Raw genomic sequence first — 20,470 nt, forward strand, 5'->3', positions numbered from 1 at the left:
CATCCCTGAGTCTAAATTCCTGGGATACAAATCCCCTTGACTTCCAACCTGGAGAAAGGCAGCCTGTCCCTTCCCCAGAGACCCAGGCTGGGTACTGGTGGAGTAGAAGTGGACTAGGCTGGCTCAGGACCTGGCGGGGGGATTTGGGCTTCCCAAAGGGCACCCGAAACCACCCAGCGCTGCCTCCTCCCGGGCTTGGCTGCCAGCCAACACAAGCTCACTCAGATCCCCGCTCCAGGAGGGCTCCCCAGGGACTCTGCTGGAGGCGATCTCATTCATCTCTGTAAGCTAGAAGCCCTATGGAGGCGGCTCCTGGATCAGTCCCAGCAGGGCAGTAGTAAACTAAACTCAAGTCCCCATCCCCACCCAGGAAGGGGCACTTCCCAACCCCCAACACACTCCCTCTTAGCCCACTCATGCTACTTCTCTCTCCTCTCCCTGCGAGCAGCTGTGTGCATCTTTCTCCCTCTTCCAATCTGACACTTTGTTCTTTCCTCCTCCTCCTGCTCCCTCTGCCTCCCCCTCGGCTCACTGCATCCCTCCCCTTCTCTTTCATTTACTCCCTTTGTCCCTGTCGCTCTTCCTTCTCCTCTCTCCATCTCTGAGTGTGAATCTCCCTCCTTTCTTCTCCCTCCACCACCAGCTCCCATTCCTAGAATGTGAGAACCAGGAGGACAAAGACTGTCCATCTGGCTCACCACCACATCCTCAAAACCTAGCACAAGGCTCACACTAATTGCTAAATTCCCCTCTCCCCTTTCTCACTGGGTATGTCTCTGCTTGCACGTGACAAGAGAGGCAGTGTGCACTCAGGGTGGTCAGTACTATAAGAGGTGAATTCCAATCAGCTGCCTTGTACCTGACTGCCAACCATGTATCAGACTGAGGCTGGGCCCTGGGAATATGGAGAGGCCCACACGAGGTCCCTGCCATGGTGGGTACCTTTACAGATTATTTTCAGAGAAGGCAAACTGTGATACCCACTAACACCTGCAGAGGCAGAGATAAGTGCCCCAGGAAGGGCACAGTGTAAGCAAATGCACAGAAGGGGAGGCGGGGCAAGCCATGAGAGTCTGCAGGAGGCGCCTGTGCCAGGTCATGAAGGTCTTCTCTCCTAGTGGCTTCAAGTCCTGGCCCCACCACTGAGAATCTTTGCTGCCCCTCCCTGACAACAGATGCAATCTCAGCCATGATGTGAGCTAGGCAGTAAACACCCTGGGCACTAGTGTGATGGGGCAAAGGGAGTGGGCTTCAGGCTGTGGAATTTCAGGATTCACTCAGAAAGCCCATTTGATACCCACACTATGTCCTCTGACACAGCCCTTATCGGTAATAAAGTTGACAATTTGGCCTTTATTTGTCTCATTCCTTTTTAATTCCCAGTTGATCCTGCATCCAGTGAAGAGCAGTACTAGTAATCAGGGCCCCCAAAGACCCTCAACCATAGCAATTAAATAACTGACCCCTGCATGCCACCCCTGTGCTCTGTACTTTATATGCATCATCTCATGACCCTCTGAAATGGAGTCCTGTTTGCCTCATTTTACAGTGAAGACAATGGAGGCTCAGAGACGTTAAGTGACACTGCTGGTAAAGTGACTGGAGACAGGGTTTGAGCCCAGGTCTTTGTGACTCTGGAATGAGTGTTCTAGGGGCCATGATGAAAGCAGGAAGTCAGTACTAGAATCCATATTATTAGTCTCCTGACTCCCAGTCCAGAGCTCAGGATGACAAAGGTGCCCCATCTTGAAATAGGAACACAGCAAGGTAGAAGTCGAGAAGGATCTGGGACTTCCAGGAAGAAGAGGGCAGAGGAAGGAAGGTTTTATACACATCTAGTCCCAGTGTTACTGCTCTTTCAGCATCTTCAAGTCCTGGAGAGACCAGGATTCAGGGGCTCTTTGGGAGAAAAGAATCTCTGAAGACAGCCTCCCAAAGATGGAGGATTTAGGAAGAACTGAGAATGGGAGTGGGCTGGACCCTGAGCTAGGCAGCAAGGGGAGTAATTGGAAGTGAGTTTTAGCTCACAGCCATGAGGGCCTGCACTCATTTTATACACGAAACTAGCTGACATGCACAATTAGACAGTGTCCAGAGAAAGCCACATTCAGTGTCACGTATGTCATTATAGATGCAAATGTAGATGGGGCCCAGATAGGTTAAGTAATGTGCCCAAGGTCACACAGCAGGTGGGTAGAAGTGCCTCTGGAAGGAGAAGAAGGGGTAATGGCGATGGAGAGTAGACTTACCGTGGGGCAGGTCCGCAGGTGCCCGGGTGCCAGGGTGGATTCGCACTTGCTCCCACTGGAAGTCATCGTACTGGGCCTGGCTATACTCGCAGGGCACTGCTGGGTCACTTGCCTCCTCGAACGTGCAGCCAGCTGTGAGAGCAGGGCCTGGTTAGCCCAAGCTAAGGCAGGGCTGCTGGCCAGGAGGGCTCCTGGAGGGTAGCCCCACTCTCCCTTCTACCCAGGCCCACCTGCCCTCCTCCCTCTCTTCAGGCCCTTCCCCACACTGCTCCCTCCCTCTAGCAAAATTCTCCCTCCTCCACCCTCTCCCTCTACCAAGGTCCCCTCCCAATACCAAGATGTCCCTACACTGCCAACTCCCCCAGTACTTCCCAGGACCCCCCAACCACCACTGGCTCAGTCATCCATCAAAGACCCTCCTCAAAAACTAGTTATCAGGATTGCTATATTATTGGAACTTCACAACAACCCATAAGATCAGGAATAGAATCATCTCCACTTTGTGGATAAGGAAACTGAGACCCCAAAAGGCTGAGTGACTTCATTAGGGTCACACAGGTCACTGGTGATGGAGGTGGGGTTTGAACTGAGATCTCCGGATTGTTACTCAGTGTTCTGTCACCTGCCCCTCTATCTTCCCATAGAGGACAGACAGTGGGCCCTGGGCCTGGCAGGACCATGCATGCCATAATCCAGCCCAATGAGATCTCCTTTAAAAACAACAGTTGCCGCCAATCCACTCAAGCCGGGCATGATGCTAAATGGCGTAAGTACAGAGCCTCGTTCAGGCCACGCATTCTGAGTCAGGCACCACTATTTTTCCTACTTGACAGATGTTGATGGGATTCAGTCATTGCCCAAAGTCGGCCAAATTAGGTCTCTGCCTGCAGGAATGTGACATGCAAAAGCACAGTCATGTGTGGACTAGGCACATGTATGACTAGATGAAGCAACTTCCCATGATTTGCAACCAGTACTAACAGTTTAAATGAGAAAGAGGGGAGGAAGTGAGGATTGAAATACATGTGAGTCCTTTGGTTGGTAATGAGGTCCATATATCTTAGTGAGTTCATCAAAGGCCTGAGCTGGTTGCCTGATAAACCTGAGAACACTATTGGTTCAGAAAGGAATTGCAAGCTTCTCCCTGGCACTCACTCCCAAACCTTAGTGTTTGGAGCCCCATCAGGAGCCTGAGGCATCAGAAACCCAGGAAAATGCCCAAGTAAGTGGCGAGGAAGCAAGCGCAAACCATGCCAGACCCTGTCCTGGGTGCCTGCCAGCCACTGGTACTCCTCCCGATTTGACAGGTGACGTGACTGAGGATCTGAGGAGTGAAGGGATTTGTCCACAGCACCACGTGGTGGATCAATGAGGAGGCTTTGGCATCACAGACTTGGGATCGAATCTTGACTGCAATTTGCCAAACCTTGTGACCAGGGGCAGGTGGCTTCTCTTTCTGAGCCTCTGTTTCCCTATCTGCACATAGGCTTGTTGAGGATTTGATGTAGTGGCCCACTTAGCACAATGCCTAGCATACTTAAGCACTCAGGAAATAGCAGCTCTTATATGTACCATGCAAGTCTCCTAGGGAACAGAGGTGGGATTTGAATCCATGTGGGTCAGATGACGAAGTCAAAGCTTCCCACCAAAAGAGGTTTCGATACCAGAAGGAGCAGACCTGAGCTGCTTCCCAATCTCAAGAAGAAGAGGGAGAGGTATAGATAGTTGTGATATTTACACATATTTGGTTAGTGCAAAAGTAATTGCAGTTTTTGCCATTTTTTTAAAGTAATGGCAAAAACAGCAATTACTTTTGCACAACCTAATACATATTTATTTATATATATAAAACCCTTTGTACAGTCTTATGTTATAATGTTGGACACTTTAGGCCTCAGAAACAGGCCTCAGGAAACAAAATTTCTCTCTGACCTATTCCTGTCCTCCTTTCACCTGTCCAAGGCAGGGCTCTAATCTAATCATGGGTCATTCCAGAGAGGGTCCTGCCCCATACCCTAGAGGAAGGAATGCCACGGAAAGGCCAAGTAAAGTCTAAGCAGACAGGCCTTGCTGGGTTTAGATCAGGTGCTTTATGTGCAATCACATTTGTCCATCATGCTTATGTAAGGAAACCTCCGTAAATACCCAAAAGGACAGGGTTCGGAGAGCTTCCAGACAGCTGAACACATGGAGCTTCTTGGAAGATGGTGGGTCCAGAAAGGGCAAGGAAGCTCCATGTCCCTTCTCCCATACCTCACCCTATGCATCTCTTCATCTGTATCCTTTGCAATATCCTTTATAATTAACCAGTTAATGTGTTTCCCTGAGTTCTGTGAGCTGCTCCAGCAAATTAATCAAACTCAAAGAGGGGGTCGTGGGAACCCCAACCTGCAGCGGGTCGGCCAGAAGTTCTGGAGGCCCAGACTTGCGACTGGTGTCTGGAGGAGGAGGCAGTCATGGGGACTGAGCCCTCAACCCATGGGATCTGACTCTTGTGCTAGAACTGAATTGGAGGACACCCACCTGGTGTCTGCTACAGAATTAATTGCTTGCTTGGTGGTGGGGAGAAGCCCCCACACATTTGGTCACAGAGGCCTCCTGTGTTGATGACTGCTGCTGTGGTGGTGTGAGGGCAGAGGAAAAACACCGTTTGAGAGAGCTTTTCCCAAACAACAACACCTGGGGAGTGAGTGCTATGTCACAGGCCCAGTGCTAGGCATCTTCACACGCAGCAAGCGACTTCACTTTTAGGAGGCTCTACTGTTTCATCTGCAGCTGCAACTCCTCTAGGCGGTGATGCGGATGATGTGAAGTAGCACATGAAAAACACACCCAGGCCAGGCGCGGTGGCTCACACCTGTAATCCCAACACTTTGGGAAGCCGAGGCAGGCAGATCGCCTGAGGTCAGGAGTTCAAGACCAGCCTGGCCAACATGATGAAACCCCATCTCTACTAAAAATTAAAAAATTAGCTGGGTGTGGTGGCGCATGCCTATAGTCCCAGCTACTTGGGAGGCAGAAATAGAAGAATCACTTGAACCCAGCAGGCAGAGGTTGCAGTGAGCTGAGATGGTACCCCTGCACTCCAGCCAGGGTGACAGAGTGTGACTCTGTCTCAAAAAAAAAAAAAAAGAAAGAAAGAAAAAAGAAAAACACACCCAGAAGAGCCAGGCACAAAGGGGCTCCTCACTGCTGGGGGCTCCCGGTCTTCTCCTGAAATGGTGAGACGTGGGTGTGAGGATGGCACCAACCAGTTGGGATGAAGTAACAGAAGACTCTTTCCAGAGCTGAGGCAGGACCTTGGCTGAGCTCTTTGGCTCTTTGTTTGAAAATCCCTGGTCAGCATCATACCCTATTGCCTGTAGGAGGTGGGTATTAACCCCATCTGTACCTGGAGGGCCTCAGCTTCCCCTGTAGAAAAAGACCCACAGTGCAGCAGAGAGAAAGAACATGGCAAGTACAGAGAGAGAGCATGGTGGTCAGGGAGGACTTCCTGGAGGAGGAGGCCAGCTGACTTCAGCTTGAGCTGGGTCTGCCCTAAGGCTCTTAGCCAAGGCCTCCTTGAGGTAGAGGGGTTGCCAGAAAGGGAAGCCCAGGATCTAAAGCCCTGGATGGGGCTCAGGCCTTTCCTGTTCCTTCACAAGTAACAAAGCCGCTGCCCTGATGTCTCACTCACCACCCTGGGGAGAGCCTGGGAGTGCCAGCCCCTTGGCTTCCTCTTGTTCATCCTGAGCCAGGCCACACGAACGGCCAGGACTCCCAGACTGACTAACCTGGTCAGAGTGACACCCAGACCACCTGACCTCAGTCACAGGAGCCCCCAGATAGACTGACAACAGTCCTATGATCCCTAGCCAGACTGACCCAAGTTGGTGACCCCCAAATAGGCCGACCTCAGCCAGCCTGGCTCCCAGCTGACTGTCCCTGTTGAAAGTGGCCTCTGCCTCATACAGATGACCCCCAGACTATCTCACTTCGGCCAGAATAACCATCAGACTGACCGACCCCAGACCTGCACACCCCAGCCACAGTGACCCCTGACCTCTGCCAAATGACCCCTACAACTGACCCCGGCCAAGGTGACCTCCAAGGAGTCACTCTGGATGGGCTGACTGGCTGACCCCATCCAGAGTGATTCCTTTTTTTTTTTTTTGAGATAGAGTCTCATTCTGTTGCCCAGGCTGAAGTGCAGTAGCATGATCTCGCTCACTGCAACCTCCAGCTCCCAGGTTCAAGCTATTCTCGTGCCTCAGCCTGCAAAGTAGCTGGAATTATAGGCACGTGCCACCATACCCAGCTTGTTTTTGTATTTTTAGTAGAGACGGGGATGTCACCATGCTGGCCAGGCTGGTCTCAAACTTCTGGCCTCAAGTGGTGCCTCCACCTTGGCCTCCCAAAGTGCTGGGATTACAGGCATGAGCCTCAGAGTGATTCCTTAACCAGATTCACTCCCTCTCCCTGACCCATGTCCGTCTCTAGACCTGTGTCTCTGGGCCAGGCCCAGTTCTAGCTCCAGCCCATAGTGGGTAACATCTCTGGGGACAGGCTCCCTAAGGAGAGCCCCACCCTCACCCCTTCCCCTGGTCCCTTGAGATGGGAATGGTCAGCTAGGAGCCAAAAGCCCCAAAGCCAAGTCCCAGCTCTGCTAGAGACTCAACTCCTGCTGGAGGCCACTAAATCTGACTTTGAGTTCAGAGCAAGAATGGTAGCAAGGAATCCTTCTTGACTCCATCGACACAGACATGGGCACAGACATGCACATATACACATCAATACCTCTATGAAGGGGCTGTGAATTACCACCATGACCACCTGAGCCGGTGAATCCTCAGCAACTCAGAAGGTAGGTAGTATTATTTTTGTCTTATTGTTAGTTTATTAGGTACTATTATTATTCCTAATTTACAGATTAAAACAGGCTCAGAGAGATACAGCTGCTTACTCAAGGCCATGCAGCTACAATGTGCAGAAGCTCAGACTTAAACCTCCTATCTTTATTCCAGGAAACTGGGCACAAACAAAACAAAGCCTGCCCTTCTGCTGGCCATAAGTGTTAATTCAGCTTCATTCACAGGGGATTTTTCCCTGCCAGTACAAAGCAGGTCCCAGGCTGGCACTATTAGAGGTACAAGGATGATGAAGACTCTGCCCTGCCCTCAGGGACCTCCTAGTCCCAGTGAGGGTGAGGAAGAGGGAATGAGGGAATAAGGGAAGAGTCAAGGCCACAAGAGGGGGTCCAGGGGAGGGGGCCAGGTAGAGGGGAAAGGCCTCCTGGAAGAGGCGGCATCTAAGCAGAGCCAAGAAGGATAGGTAGAAATGGGTGGAAGGCATTTGTGGCAAAGGACCCAGGGGAGCAAAGCAAGGTGGTCAATAAACACAGTTCGTCCAGGGCACAGAAAGGAGCCCAGGTTGGCTAAAGCCGTGGGAGCTATGACTGGAGGGAGGGGAGGTTGAGGCCAAATCATGGAGGACCCTGAACGCCAGGGTGAGGAGCTGGGCCTCATTTTGAATTGAGAAGCCACAGTAGGTGTTTGAGTAGGAAAGTTTATCTCATCCTGGATTCAGATGAGATAAATGATATATCCTATAAGCCATGAGTAGGGCAGGTGGTGTCTCCAGAGAGCACAGCAGGATCCAGAGGGAGCTTGGGACCAAGCCACCAAGGGGTCCAGAGTCAGATGTCAGAAACTGGTGAGGACAGGGGCCTCAAGTCCCCTTCCAGGATGTAAACGGCTCACCCTCCAATCACACTCAGAGAGGTGCACAGCACACAACACACATATGCCCTGAGCCCCACGCTCAGTGTTCACACACACTCCCTTTCTGCAGCCTGGGCCAAGCCTGGGGATGCAGCCTCAGACTGGGAACAGGGAGAATGCCTGCCCTTGGGCACCCCATCTCTACAGAGGCCTCCCTGAGAGGGTGAATTGAATCAACCCAAGACCCCCAAGGGCTCCCCCAGCCTCAGTTCAAACTGGCCCAGCTACATTCCTCAGCTAATCTCCCCAATCTGGCAGGCGGTTGCCTGAGCAACCGTCAGCCACAATTTGGGAAGGCAGGGGGATGGTTTAGCCACATCCGGCTGGGCTCAGGATGGGGTGATATAAGGGGCAGAGCTGCCTCTGGAGGAGTGTGGGAGGGGTCTCCCTGGTGGGAGGGGCTCCACACCTCCCCATGCACGTGTCCACATGCAGGTGTGCGTGTGAGTGTGTGCAGGTGTGCATGTGTGTATGTGTGTGCACACGTGCACTCATGGCTCTAAGATGACAGGACAGCCTGGTACTGAGTTTCAAGTATTCAGATGGGAGGCGGAAGACCGGGATCTTTTTCCCGCTGAGCCTCTAAGTCCCTTTGTGACTTTGGGCAGGTGACTTGCCCTCTCTGAATCCTTACCTCCTCACCTGTAAAATGAGAGTGGGGACCGCTAAGGTCGGATGACCGGTTGCAGTTGCGTGAGTGTGCACGTGAGCAAGAGTCATCTTGGGGCAGAGGTGCATGAGGGTGGGCATGGGTGTCGGAAAGGGGAGGTCTCCCGGGCAGGCGCTGTGAAGCCGTGGGTGTATAGACGTCCATTTACAAGCAAAGGTACAGGGCATATTTAGTGGTAAGCCTGCACCTAAGGGGGAGGTGGGTGTGTGCAGTAAGGTAGATGGGAGTTGTGCATATGTGTATGTGTCAGTGTGAACACAAGCACTGTGCACCAGACTTTCCTCACACCAGACAGGGAACAGCACTCCATGCCCAATGCGGCTGCCGCTGCAACCAGTATTTTCTGAAGACACCTGGCAAACAGAGCCTGTTTGCAATGAGACTTTTCTGCCCTTTGGTTTGTCAATAGAACATCCAATTCCCAAGAGTGGTCCCAGGAGAAGCAAAACTTTTCCCAACAGGTTGCACATTTAGGGGCTGGGATTTCACCCAAGCCCAGGTACATGCCCAGTTGTGGGTGGGGGAATTCAAATACAACCCCAACAACAACACTGGACTATTTCATCATCCAAGGTTGTACCCCTATTCTCAGCAGCCCAACCCAAGCCTGGAACCAACACTGGCCTCACCCCTGACTTGCTTGCCTAACCCAGCCCCATCCTGGGTTCTCCACCCCAACTACAGCTCCATCTCAGGCCTGTCTAATCCCTACCTCCTCCCTGCCTGAGGTCAAGGACCACGTCTCATGCATTTGAACCCCATCCCAAGCCCTGTGTATAGCCAACAGTGCCTGGACTTATTGACCCCATGATCCCAGCTAGTCTGACCCTCACCAACCACACCCAGCTCTAGGACCATGACTCCAGCCCAGAGGCCCGGCCCAGCCCACCTTGCTACTCTCCTTGCCCAAGTCAACTCATCTAGACCTAGGCCGAGGCTCCCAGAGCTGCCCGAAGAGCCCTGACAAACTGATGGGTCATTAATTGTAGTCAGGGCTGGGAGAAGTATGCCCATTTTCTAATCACCCAGGAGTCTCCATAGCTGCAACCAGAAAGATCGCCCAGGGCTGGGCCACAGGGAAAGTTGAGCTAGCACCACCCACAGAGCCAACAGACAGCCTGACAATGCCAACATCTTGCCATCTCCACTGAGAATGGAAGGAAACCAAGTACAGCAGGAGATCTTATGCCAGGCCCACTCCCCATCTCCCTGATCAATATGTGCTGCAAATCCCAGAGTTAGCAGTAGAGCTGCCACACTGGCAGTATGAGGGGAAGGCACAGGCCAGGGCTGGATGCCAGACAGAGGAAAAGGGCCGAATGGAGGACTATGTTGTGCAGTGGTGCAGTGGGCAAAGAGTTCACAGATCTGCCCTGCAGACACCCTGCAACATACGAAGACAGAGTACAGAGTAGAGGGGCATGGGGCTGTGCACAAACCCAAGCAGTGTGACGATCTGTACTTCATAAAGGTCCATGGAGAGAGGCCTCTGCTGTGCCACAGTGCAGTGTGTGGAGGGTGCAGTGCAGCAGCTTTGCAGTGTAGAGACAGAATACTGTTACACAATGCAGGGAGCAGAGCCCACAGTGTGCACAGGCCTCATTACAGACATCTGGTACAGCATGGCAGAACTGGCCAGGGCCATGATGCACCATGGAAGAGCCACATCCATCATGGGCATGACCCAGAGCGGCACAAGGCACACCGCGCCACTGCAGTGCACTTAGTGGTACACTGGGCTGGCACCCAGTGCTACGTGATAGGTGTATGGAGGAATGCCAAGATGGTAAGTTTAAGCCTTACTAGTTCAAGCTTCATGCATTCTCAGGGGAAGGGTGTGTGCCCTGCATAGACATACAGCACGGGCACACAGAACAACAGAGAGATACGGGGATGGGAAAGGGGCAGTGAGTGAAGAAGAAACTGCTGGGTGCGGCAACCCAGCCTAGAATATAAGCCCAATAAATACAGTCCTGAGGAACAGAGTAGGTGCAGACTCGAGGCACGGGTAGGAAGTGGCACAAAATGGAGTACAATTAAGATGCAGTGTGGAGCTGGGCGCAGTAGCTCACGCCCGTAATCCCAGCACTTTGAGAGGCCGAGGCAGGTGGATCATTTGAGGTCAGAGGTTTGAGACCAGCCTGACCAACATGGTGAAACCTCGTCTCTAGTAAAAATACAAAAATTAGCTGGGTTTGGTGGCACATGCCTGTAATCCCAGCTACTCGGGAGGCGGAGGCAGGAGAATCACTTGAACCCAGGGGGCGGAGGTGGCAGTGAGCCCAGATCGCTCCATTGCACTCCAGCCTGGCCAACAGAGTGAGGCTCCATCTTAAAAAAAAAAAATAGATGCTGTGTGGAACCAGTGGATTCAACACAAGGGCTCTGGGTCCCGCAATCCGGTAGACTGCATACAACCCAACAGTGAACAGGTTCGTTGCAGGGTAGAGGCCCTGGGCAGTAATCCTGTGCAGTGCACGAATGCAATGTCAGATACTGTGCAGCGGTGCTGCCTTTGCAAACCTAAGCCAGTCCTGAAGCCCAAGAAAGTGGTCCCAAGCTGTACTATAGATATAGACTCCGAGTCGTGTGCAACATGGGGCAGTGAGGACACTCAATGCAAAGATGTTGTTCACGTAGGGCTGACAACAAAAACCTGGAAAAGGACACCAGCCTACAGATACCATGGTGGTAGGACAGTGAAAGGCCAGGACACCATAGGGGCAGCGTTTCAGCAGCAGTGGCGCAGTGCAAGGGCTGGGCCATGAGGCATATATCCAGTGCAGCAAAGCAGTGCACATGCACAGAAGTGCTATGTGGGGCAAAGTGCACTGTTGGTACAATGCAACTGTGGAATGCAGAGGGGCCATGCCCAGAAACTCAGGAAAAGTTCACAGTCCTGATGCAATACTGACGTCCATGCAATAGTGCAGTGCAGTACAGAGATGCTGTGTGATGCCAAGATGCAATGTTGTGGTAGCATGCCATCTGTTGGCACGGTGCAGTGCTGCAATGCGAGGAGCTATGCCCAAACCCCAAAAGAGTCCACGTGCCCAATGCAATGTAGACTGCCTGGTGAGGCACTGGGGTGCAGAATATAAATGCTCTATGACACAAACATGCAATGTGGCCACAGAAAACCATGTGTTGATCTCAGACAGTGGTGCAGTGTGAGCGGCTCCGCCCAGAAACCCAGGAGAATTCACCTTCCCAATGCAACACTGACATCCAGCAGAGTGACACAGTATACAAGAGAGCAGCAAAGACACACACATGGCAGGATCATGGCAGGATGGAGGCACGGTCCAATAGGACAATGCAGAGGCAGAGCATGCAGAAACTCAGGAGAACGCACACCCTCAATGCAATGCAGCAATCCCAGTGAAGTAGAGGGCTGAGACAGAGGGCTGTGCGAGGAGGCTGGACCCAGGAATCCCAGACAGCGCACATCCAGAGCAGTCCAGAGCCTGGCACGCTGCAACAGTGTTGCTGGGAGGGTCGTGATGCCTCCCTGTGATGCACTGGAGGAGAGGGGAGCTCAGATCCCTGGAAAACCCTCTACCTACAGCTCTGCCCGGCCACGCTGGCTCACCCCACAAGTTGGGGGCTGAAATCTCATCTGGCTTGTCTCCCTCCCTCCAACATCTTCCACCCCAGTGACTCTCCAAGGGCAAAGGATGAAGCCACTGCCACCCACAGGATAGGCCATCTAGAATCGAGCACATTGTCCAGGTATTATAACTGAGCAGAGCCCCAGCATGCTGGCAGGAAAACAATGAATTCAAATTCTGCTGGTAAAGCTCTCGGACAATTAAAGTACAGCCCCTGGCCCTCAGCCCAGGGCAGGACAGAGGAGAGATAGAGAGAAAGACCTATTACTGGATTAGGCCCTGGGACAGGGTGGGCAGGAAGTAGGATGAACAAGAGGTGAGGATGTCAGAGAAGAGCCAGACTCAATCAACCTGGCTAGGCACTCCCCAACCACCACCCCCATCCCCACCACTATTACTCCCTCCCAGGCCTGGACTTCATCAGAAACCAAGAACAAACTTTTCTGGGCACACAGGATGACCGCACACAGGCACATACACACATCATAACAGTGAACACTTACACAGTGCTTACTATGTGCAGGACCTGTTCTAACCTACATAATCATAACCATAAAACATATCCTCATGACAAACGCATGCAGTGTGTTCTATTATTATCCCCATTCCACAAATGAGAACACTAAGGGCCCAGAGAGGTCAGTAACTTACCAAAGTATCACACAGCCAGAAGTGGTGGGCTTAGGATTAGAACCCAGATGGTCTGGGTCCTCAACCCATGCTCTTAACCACCACACGCTAGACAAACACATATTGACAGGCATGCCCAGCCACAAGTCCACATGCACGCTCCTGTAAACACACATACATACACATTCTAAGCAATGTATTTCCCACTCTCAGCTGAGACTCACCTGTCCTATCCACTAGGTTTCTGATACCTCCCAGTTGTCACCTCTTATCTCCACCTCTTACCTCCACCTCTTATCACCCACATCTCCTGGTTCTTTCTATCCTCCACCTGTCCCCCAACCCTCAGTTGTTCCCCCAATACCGCCTGTCCCTTCACTGTCAGCTGTCCCATCCCCCAGGTATATCTTTCCCACCAGCTATCTTCTATCCGCCAGTGGTCCCCCAGGCCTCAGCTGTCACCCACCATAGTGGACATCTGACGGTGTGCTGCGGTTTTCCGTCTCCTTTTTCCACTAGTCTGGGAGCCCCCGGGGGCTGAGCTGTCACCCCACCCCTAGCTTTAATCTTGCCCTGTCAAATATCCTCAGCATCTCCCCTTCCTAACAGCCCCATCTCAATCTTTCTCCCCAGCTTCTGCCCTCAAACTCCCAAGCCTCAGCAGCCCTCCAAGCCCCCTTTCTCCTTGTCCCTTCTGAGTCATCACAAGGTCCTGTGGTTTGCATCCTGGGAATCTGCCCAAGACCTCCTGTGTCATCTGGAAGCAGCATCTTCTGAGCTGTCCCCCTCAGGGGTCCTCCCACAGTCATTCTGCAGGCAATGGCAGCCCCCAACCCAGAGCCAAAGGAGGAGGCATAGCCAGCCCACCCATGACTGTGCTGCAGAGCCCCAGCTCCTGCATTCACCCCTCCAAGCCTTCCCTGTGCACCCAGAGGCATCAAGATGCAGCCACTTAGTGGGCATCTCCCACGTAAAGGCCCTGGGGACCACAGATGACGAAGACACAGCTCAGCCCCTGGGGGCTCCCAGCCTAGTGGAAAAAGGAGACGGAAAACTGCAGCACATTGTCAGACGTCCACTATGGGAGAAATTTGACCAACTGCACCGGGAGAGGGCTGGGAAGGCTTCGCTGCATCAGTGACAATGGAGCTGAACTGTGAAGGTTGAACAAGTAGGTAGATCCCCCACCCCCACCGCGAGGTGAGAAGTAGGGAGGGGCACAGTGTGTGCAAAGGTAGAGAGGTGTGAACTGGCATGGCAGGCTCCTGGATCAGCAATTTGCCTGGTGATTTGGAGCAGACAGCGGATAGGCAGGAGTGGGGTCAGGGAAGAAAGGCATCATGTGAAGCTGCTTCAGAAAGAAAGGGCTGGTCATGCAGGGCCTCATCTGCTATGCTAGGGTTTGGGTTTTGTCCCCTGAGTTCTGGGGAGCCTTCAGCTTGGGACAAAGGAGTGGCAGCATCCTATGTCTGCCTTAGAAGCTTATTCCAGCCACAGGGTGGTGGAAGCATTAGAAACCAAAAGCCTGGGGAGGGCCCGGTGGCTCATGCCTGTAATCCCAGTACTTTGGGAGGCCGAGTCAGGCAGGTCACCAGGTCAGGAGATGGAGACCATCCTGGCTAACACAGCGAAACCCCGTCTTTACTAAAAATACAAAAAATTAGCCGAGCGTGGTGGCACGCGCCTGTAGTCCCAGCTACTTGGGAGGCTGAGGCTGAAGAATTGCTTGAACCCAGGAGGCAGAGGTTGCAGTGAGCCAAGATGGTGCCCCTGCACTCCAGCCTGGGTGACAGAGTGAGACTCCATCTCAAAAAAAAAAAAGAAACCGAGAGCGTGATGGCAGGCAGAGTAGAGGCCAAGAAGGCTACCAGGCTACTGCAATAGTCCAGGCAAGATCTAATAAGGCTGCAGAGAAGGGGCCTGGATTGAACAAAACCTTTTGTCAAGAGCCACTGAGTCATGGTCCATCCAGACCAATTCCCCTCCCAGAGATGCCCAGGCCTCACTGAAGGTGCTGCAGGCCGCCTCATGCCTCTAGACCAGTGCTGTCTGCAGAACTTTCTGAGAGGATGGAAATGTTCTCTGCCTGCATTAACCAGTACAATGAGAGCCACTAGCAACATGTGACTCTTGAGGACTTGAAATCTGACTAGTGCAACTGAGGGATTGAATTTTTATTTTAATTAATTTAAATGTAATACCCATACATGACTCAGGAGCCACTGTATTGGAGAATGCAGGTAGAGGACAATTTCCATCACCACAGAAGGTTCTATTAGATAACACAGCTCTAGGCTGACCGTTGAAAAACAGAACTATCAGGGCCCCTTCCAAGGCTTCTGGCTTTGGAGTCTGAAGAGCGATCAGGAGGCAAGTCCCAGGGAAGGGGCTACCAGAGGTTGAGTTGGGTACAGCCACCAGGACGTTCCCACCCAACACGTCCACACCCCTTGTGGACACATCCTGGATACATGGACACCACCATAGGTCACAAGGGCACCTCCACATCTAAACATACAAATAGACACATGAGGCCAGGCACAGTGGCTCACACCTGTAATCCCAACACTTTGGGAGGCCGAAGCAGGTGGATCACCTGAGGTCAGGAGTTCAAGACCAGCCTGGCCAACATGGTGAAACCCCATCTCTACTAAAAATACAAAAATTAGCCAGGCATGGTGGCGGGTGCCTGTAATCCCAGCTATTCGGGAGGCTGAGGCAGGAGAATCGCTTGAACCCAGGAGGCAAAGGTTGCAGTGAGCCGAGATCATGCCATTGCACTCCAGCCTGGGTGACAAAGCGAGACTCCATCTGAAAAAAAAAGAAGAAAAGGCCGTGCGCTGTGGTTCACGCCTGTAATCTCAGCACTTTGGAAGGCCAAGGCAGGCAGATCACAATGTCAGGAGTTCAAGACCAGCCTGACCAACATGGTGAAACCCAGTCTCTACTAAAAATACAAAAATTAGCCAGGCATGGTGGCATGCGCCTGTAATCCCAGCTACTTAGGAGGCTGAGACAGGAGAATCACTTGAACCCGGGAGGCGGAGGTTGCAATGAGCCAAGATCACGCCACTGCACTCCAGCCTGGGCGACAGAGTGAGACTCCATCTCAAAAAAAAAAAAAGAAGAAGAAGAAAAAAAAAAAAAGTAGACACATGGCACCCCACACCCAGACTCACTAACAACTGGATACTTCAATGACTGGGTCCCTGTTGTTTCATACACAGATAACCCCACCCTCAGATACCCGGACACTTGGGGACCCCTACAACCAGACACTCAGGCACCTGGCCAGCCCCATACCTGGACACAACACAGAGACACTCCCCACTTATAAATACCCACTAACCTGAGGACTCCCAGACACATGGATACACCCACCTCCACACCCAGGGATGCTGGGATAGCCTCTGTCTGCACACCCTGCTCCTCCCACATGCTGGTACTGGGTTGTCCATACCTAGATAGCGAGACACCACCCATCCAAATAGCTCTGCACCCAACTCCAGGAATGTGATACTTGGATAGCCAGACACCCTTAGCACCAGGCTCCCCAGGGGTCAAAGCAGCTGGTTACCTCCCTACTCCAAACTCAGATCCTGCCACACCACACGATAACCAGATGGCTAGACACCCTAACAGGTCACATGTGTCCATGCCCCTAGTTACAATCCCTACACACCCCCCACTCTGACTGCCCAGATGCTAGAGTCACATCTGCACACACCTCAGCCAGCCTCCCCAACCCCATCTGCCAGGGCCACCATGGGATGCAGTTCTCCTCCCTTCCCTCCGGTGCACAAGCGGTGAGAACAGAGGCTGTGACCCCACCCGCCCACCCTAGGATCTAGGACTGAGGACTAAGGGAGGGTCTTCCAGGAAGCTTCCCTCCCTCTCCTAACACAGGGCCCTGCGGGCTCCCTCCCTCCTCCCCAGCCACTCACACAGACCGTTGAGACTCAACGTCTCACCAACTGCCAGGCCCCATCACAAAAGGCTGAGACTGGGGGCTGGAAGAGCCCTGCCAGCTGCTAGGGGTGGGGCCAGAGCCTGGGGGAGGGGCTGGCAGGCAGGAGGCCCGTTCCCTTCAGTCTCTTGCCAGGGACTCAACCTCCCCAACTCAAAGCTCCCAGATGACACTCTCAACATGGCCTTTTCACAACATAACACCATCCCCCACCCTCCAGGAATTTTCCAGATTCCTGGAGGGAAACCTGGTTCTTCAATCTCTACCTTCAGTGGAATCAGTGCGCCCCCATCTGGCATCTCCACCTCTGAACTTGGCCCCCTTAAACTTTATTCTTTCAGGCCATATATATTTATTCAGACCCGGTGGGCCAGGCCTTGTACCTGGCACTAAGATTCAGAAGTAAACTAAAAACCCAGTCTCTGTCCTCAGCTCTCAGTCTGGTAAGGGAGACAGCACTAATAAACTGTAATTACAATAATTACAATGCTATGTAAAAATCCAATTGACCCCCACCCCCAACTTCCTAGGCTAGGACAGGGCATCACCGAGGAAGGCTTCAGGGAGTGGATGATGCTTAGAGCTGAGAGCCCATCAAGTTGCAGGAGTTCACCAGCGAAAAGCTGGAGTTAGAAAGTTCTGCAGAGAAAGCACGGCTTGCCCAAAGGCCCAGAGAGGAGACAGCAGGCTGTGGGCATTTGGGTCTTTGGTAAGAAGGTCAGGCTGGCCAGATCATAGGATGCAAGGGGCAGTGACACAAAACAAGATGCAGCTGGACAGGCGGGCAGGAGCTAGAGCCAGCAACAGGGCCAAGGGATAAGGACTTCACCCTGAAGGCAATGGGGAGCCTACAAAGGGTTTTAAACCCTTTGAGTTAAAATGTATTTTACAAAGATCCCCGGCACCATGAGGGAAAGAGGGAAGGAGGAGGCTGGAGCCTTCCTGCAGGTGAAAGATAGCTGAGGACGGACAGAAGGAGACAGATGAAAGAGTCTCTGAGAGGGCAGACAGGACGTTCCAGGATGCAGGAGGGCAACTAGGAAGAGAAAAGGGGGGAGGGGGAGGAAGGAGGAGCACAAGGTACCCCCTGCAACTCTGGCCAACCCAGTCCTGCATGGAAAGGCCACCCCATATGCCCAGCTGAGCTGATGAAAATCATGGAAGGATGGTGGCCTGTCTCCATCAAGCACGATGCTTGCCCTAGGTTTTTTCTGACACCAGAGCTGGGCAGCAGGCTGTCCAGGAGCTCAGCGTCCCCACCTCGGCCACTGTCACTGCTTCCTGCTAAGTCCCCTCCCCTAGCCCCAGGGAAAAGGGAGGGATGCCCAGACAAGCCTTTATTGCCCAACCTGAAACCACTGGGCAGCCGCTCCCTCATTCCTGCCGTCCACAACTCCTGCGACCAAAAGGACAAAATAGCAAGAACACAGCAGAATAAATAACTACCAGGTTTGCAAGGCTGAGAAGGCATCACACACCGCCCCTACCCGGAAGCTCCGGAGCCATTCAGGGAGCTGGGCTGACTCTGTCCAGACTGGGGACAAGGGGTATCACATCTATTCTACTTGGGCTTCTGAGTTCATCTCTAAGAATAACAAAGGGGGCCAGGAACTTTACAAGTGAGGTGATTTGCCAGACATCACATGAATAGCAAGTAGCAGAGGCAGAATTTGACACCGAATACCCCAGCTTTAAATCACAGCCTCTGTCTGGGGCTTTGCAACAACTCTCAAATCCATTTTTTGTTCCCTGGCACTCACAGACAGAGCCTTACTTTACAAGGTACTTGGTATCTACCAAAAGTGCCATACACCATTATCATGATGGCTATGAGGCAGAAGAGGAAACTGAGGCATCAAGAATGGGAGTAACCTGCTCTAGGCCTCACTCCCAAACTTCAGTTCCTGACAGTCCTCCTGCTGGCAGGGCTTGGGGCTTGTGAGTGTTCTTGAAATCAAAGCGATGGTGGTAGGAGCGGGGATGGGGCGCATACAGAACCCCGCGGGTTTGATTTCACGGTGGGAGAGGGAGGCAAAGTTGCCGCAGGACATGGGGGAGAAGTCGGGGAGGATGGGGTGGGAGGTCGCCTTGGGCGTCCTTTCGGGAACGGGGAGGTCAAAGCTAAAGCTGTGCCCTATGGCCCCGGAGCTGCAGGGCGAGGCCCAAGCGCTGGCCAGTGGCCGGCGCGAACGCTGGAGCCACGGGAGTTCCGGCCCGAGACACCGGAGCCGGCAACAGGGCCGCGAACGCGATGCCGGGGAGGTCAGTTGTCTGCGGCTGGCGACCGTGAGGAAGCGGCTCCGCTCCGGCACGTGTCTCGGCTCGGATCCCGCCCCGGGCGTCTCCCGGCTACCCGGAGCCCGCGGAGCAGCCCCACCGGTGGCGAGGGCGGGGGAGGTCACCCGGAGCAGGGCCCCGAAATTCCGCGGGAAGGGGCCGCGGTCTAGGATCCCAGGCCTCAGGGTGGGATGTGGAACACGCGCACGCACACACACCCGACACACCGTCCACACTCCGACGAGCACACGGACACACAAACACAGGCTCCGTATACACACATTCAGCTGCGCGCACACACACACGCGCACGCACACCAAAGACACCAGACTCCGAAACCCGGAGAACGCGACCACACAGCAGACAAGCGCGGAGCCACACGCTCACACTCACGCTCACACTCAAGCACACACCTGGCGGTCCCGGCCGGCCGGGAGGCCGCACAAAGTTGCAGGCTCCACCAAGGGAGTGTCCCGGGAGGCCCGGGCGTCCCCCGCGCGTCCTGCGCGCCAAGGGAGGGGGCGCCGTCCCCCGGCGGCGAGCCAGGCCCTGCCCGCGCCCCGACGTCGCAGCCCAGCCCGGGGACAGCCCCCGCCCGGCCGCCCGGGGCGCAGCCGCGGCCCGGCCACCGCAGGAGCGCCCGCCGGTCCGGCCCTCCCCTCCCCGCCCGCCGGCCCCTCGCTGGGGCCCGCTGGCCCGGGCGCCCCGCAGCCCCGGCGCCGCCTCGGATCAGCCGCCCGCCAGCGCCGCGCGGAACTTGCGAAACAACAAACAGTCCGACATGCCCGAGGCGGCGGCCGCGGGGCCCGGTCCTCCCCGAGCCTCGGGCCCTGCCCGACCCGGGCAGCCCAGGGGGCGCCGCCGCGACAACTTGTTCCGGCCCAGCGCGCCACACACGCGCACACGCACACGCGCGCACACACGTCCTGCCACCGCCCCCTCGGGCGGCCCCGGGCCCAGGGCACACTCGCAGCCGCGGCCCAGGCGCGCTCCACACTCGCAACATTCCTGGACGCGCAGCCAGCACACACGGACACATTCGCACACACTCACATCCGTTCCAGACTCGCTCCCACACACGCATTCCCGGCACACTTGGCATTCACTCGGACCCACGCGGCCCCCGGCGGCACACACCACATACCCCAGACACTCCCCACACGTACACAGCGCACGGACACACACGTTCCGGACCCGTTCCCACGCCTTCACACATGTACACGGATCTCAAAAGCACACACGCCACACACGCGTTCCCGGATCCACACTCAGGCGGGATCCAGAGAGCACCCCCGGCCACAGGCATA

General features: G+C 54.1%; 1 protein-coding gene across 10 annotated transcripts in view; it reads right to left on the reverse strand.

Moving 5' to 3' along the window:
• The window catches only part of PTPRU (protein tyrosine phosphatase receptor type U), a 90,128-nt gene that overhangs the window by 68,961 nt on the left and 697 nt on the right, over positions 1–20,470 (reverse strand). For 8 of the 10 annotated variants that reach the window (XM_034959710.3, XM_055095822.2, XM_034959709.4 and 5 more), the window contains exon 2: positions 2,250–2,381. In XM_034959710.3, the coding sequence (XP_034815601.3) occupies positions 2,250–2,381 (132 nt within the window). Of the gene's footprint in view, positions 1–2,249; positions 2,382–12,940; positions 12,961–19,576; positions 19,714–20,470 lie in introns of those variants that run through there. The other 2 variants (XM_034959717.3, XM_034959719.3) reach the window with 2 other exon arrangements.

This window comes from Pan paniscus, chromosome 1 (genome assembly GCF_029289425.2).
Source record: "Pan paniscus chromosome 1, NHGRI_mPanPan1-v2.0_pri, whole genome shotgun sequence".
Classification (NCBI taxonomy): Eukaryota; Metazoa; Chordata; class Mammalia; order Primates; family Hominidae; genus Pan; species Pan paniscus.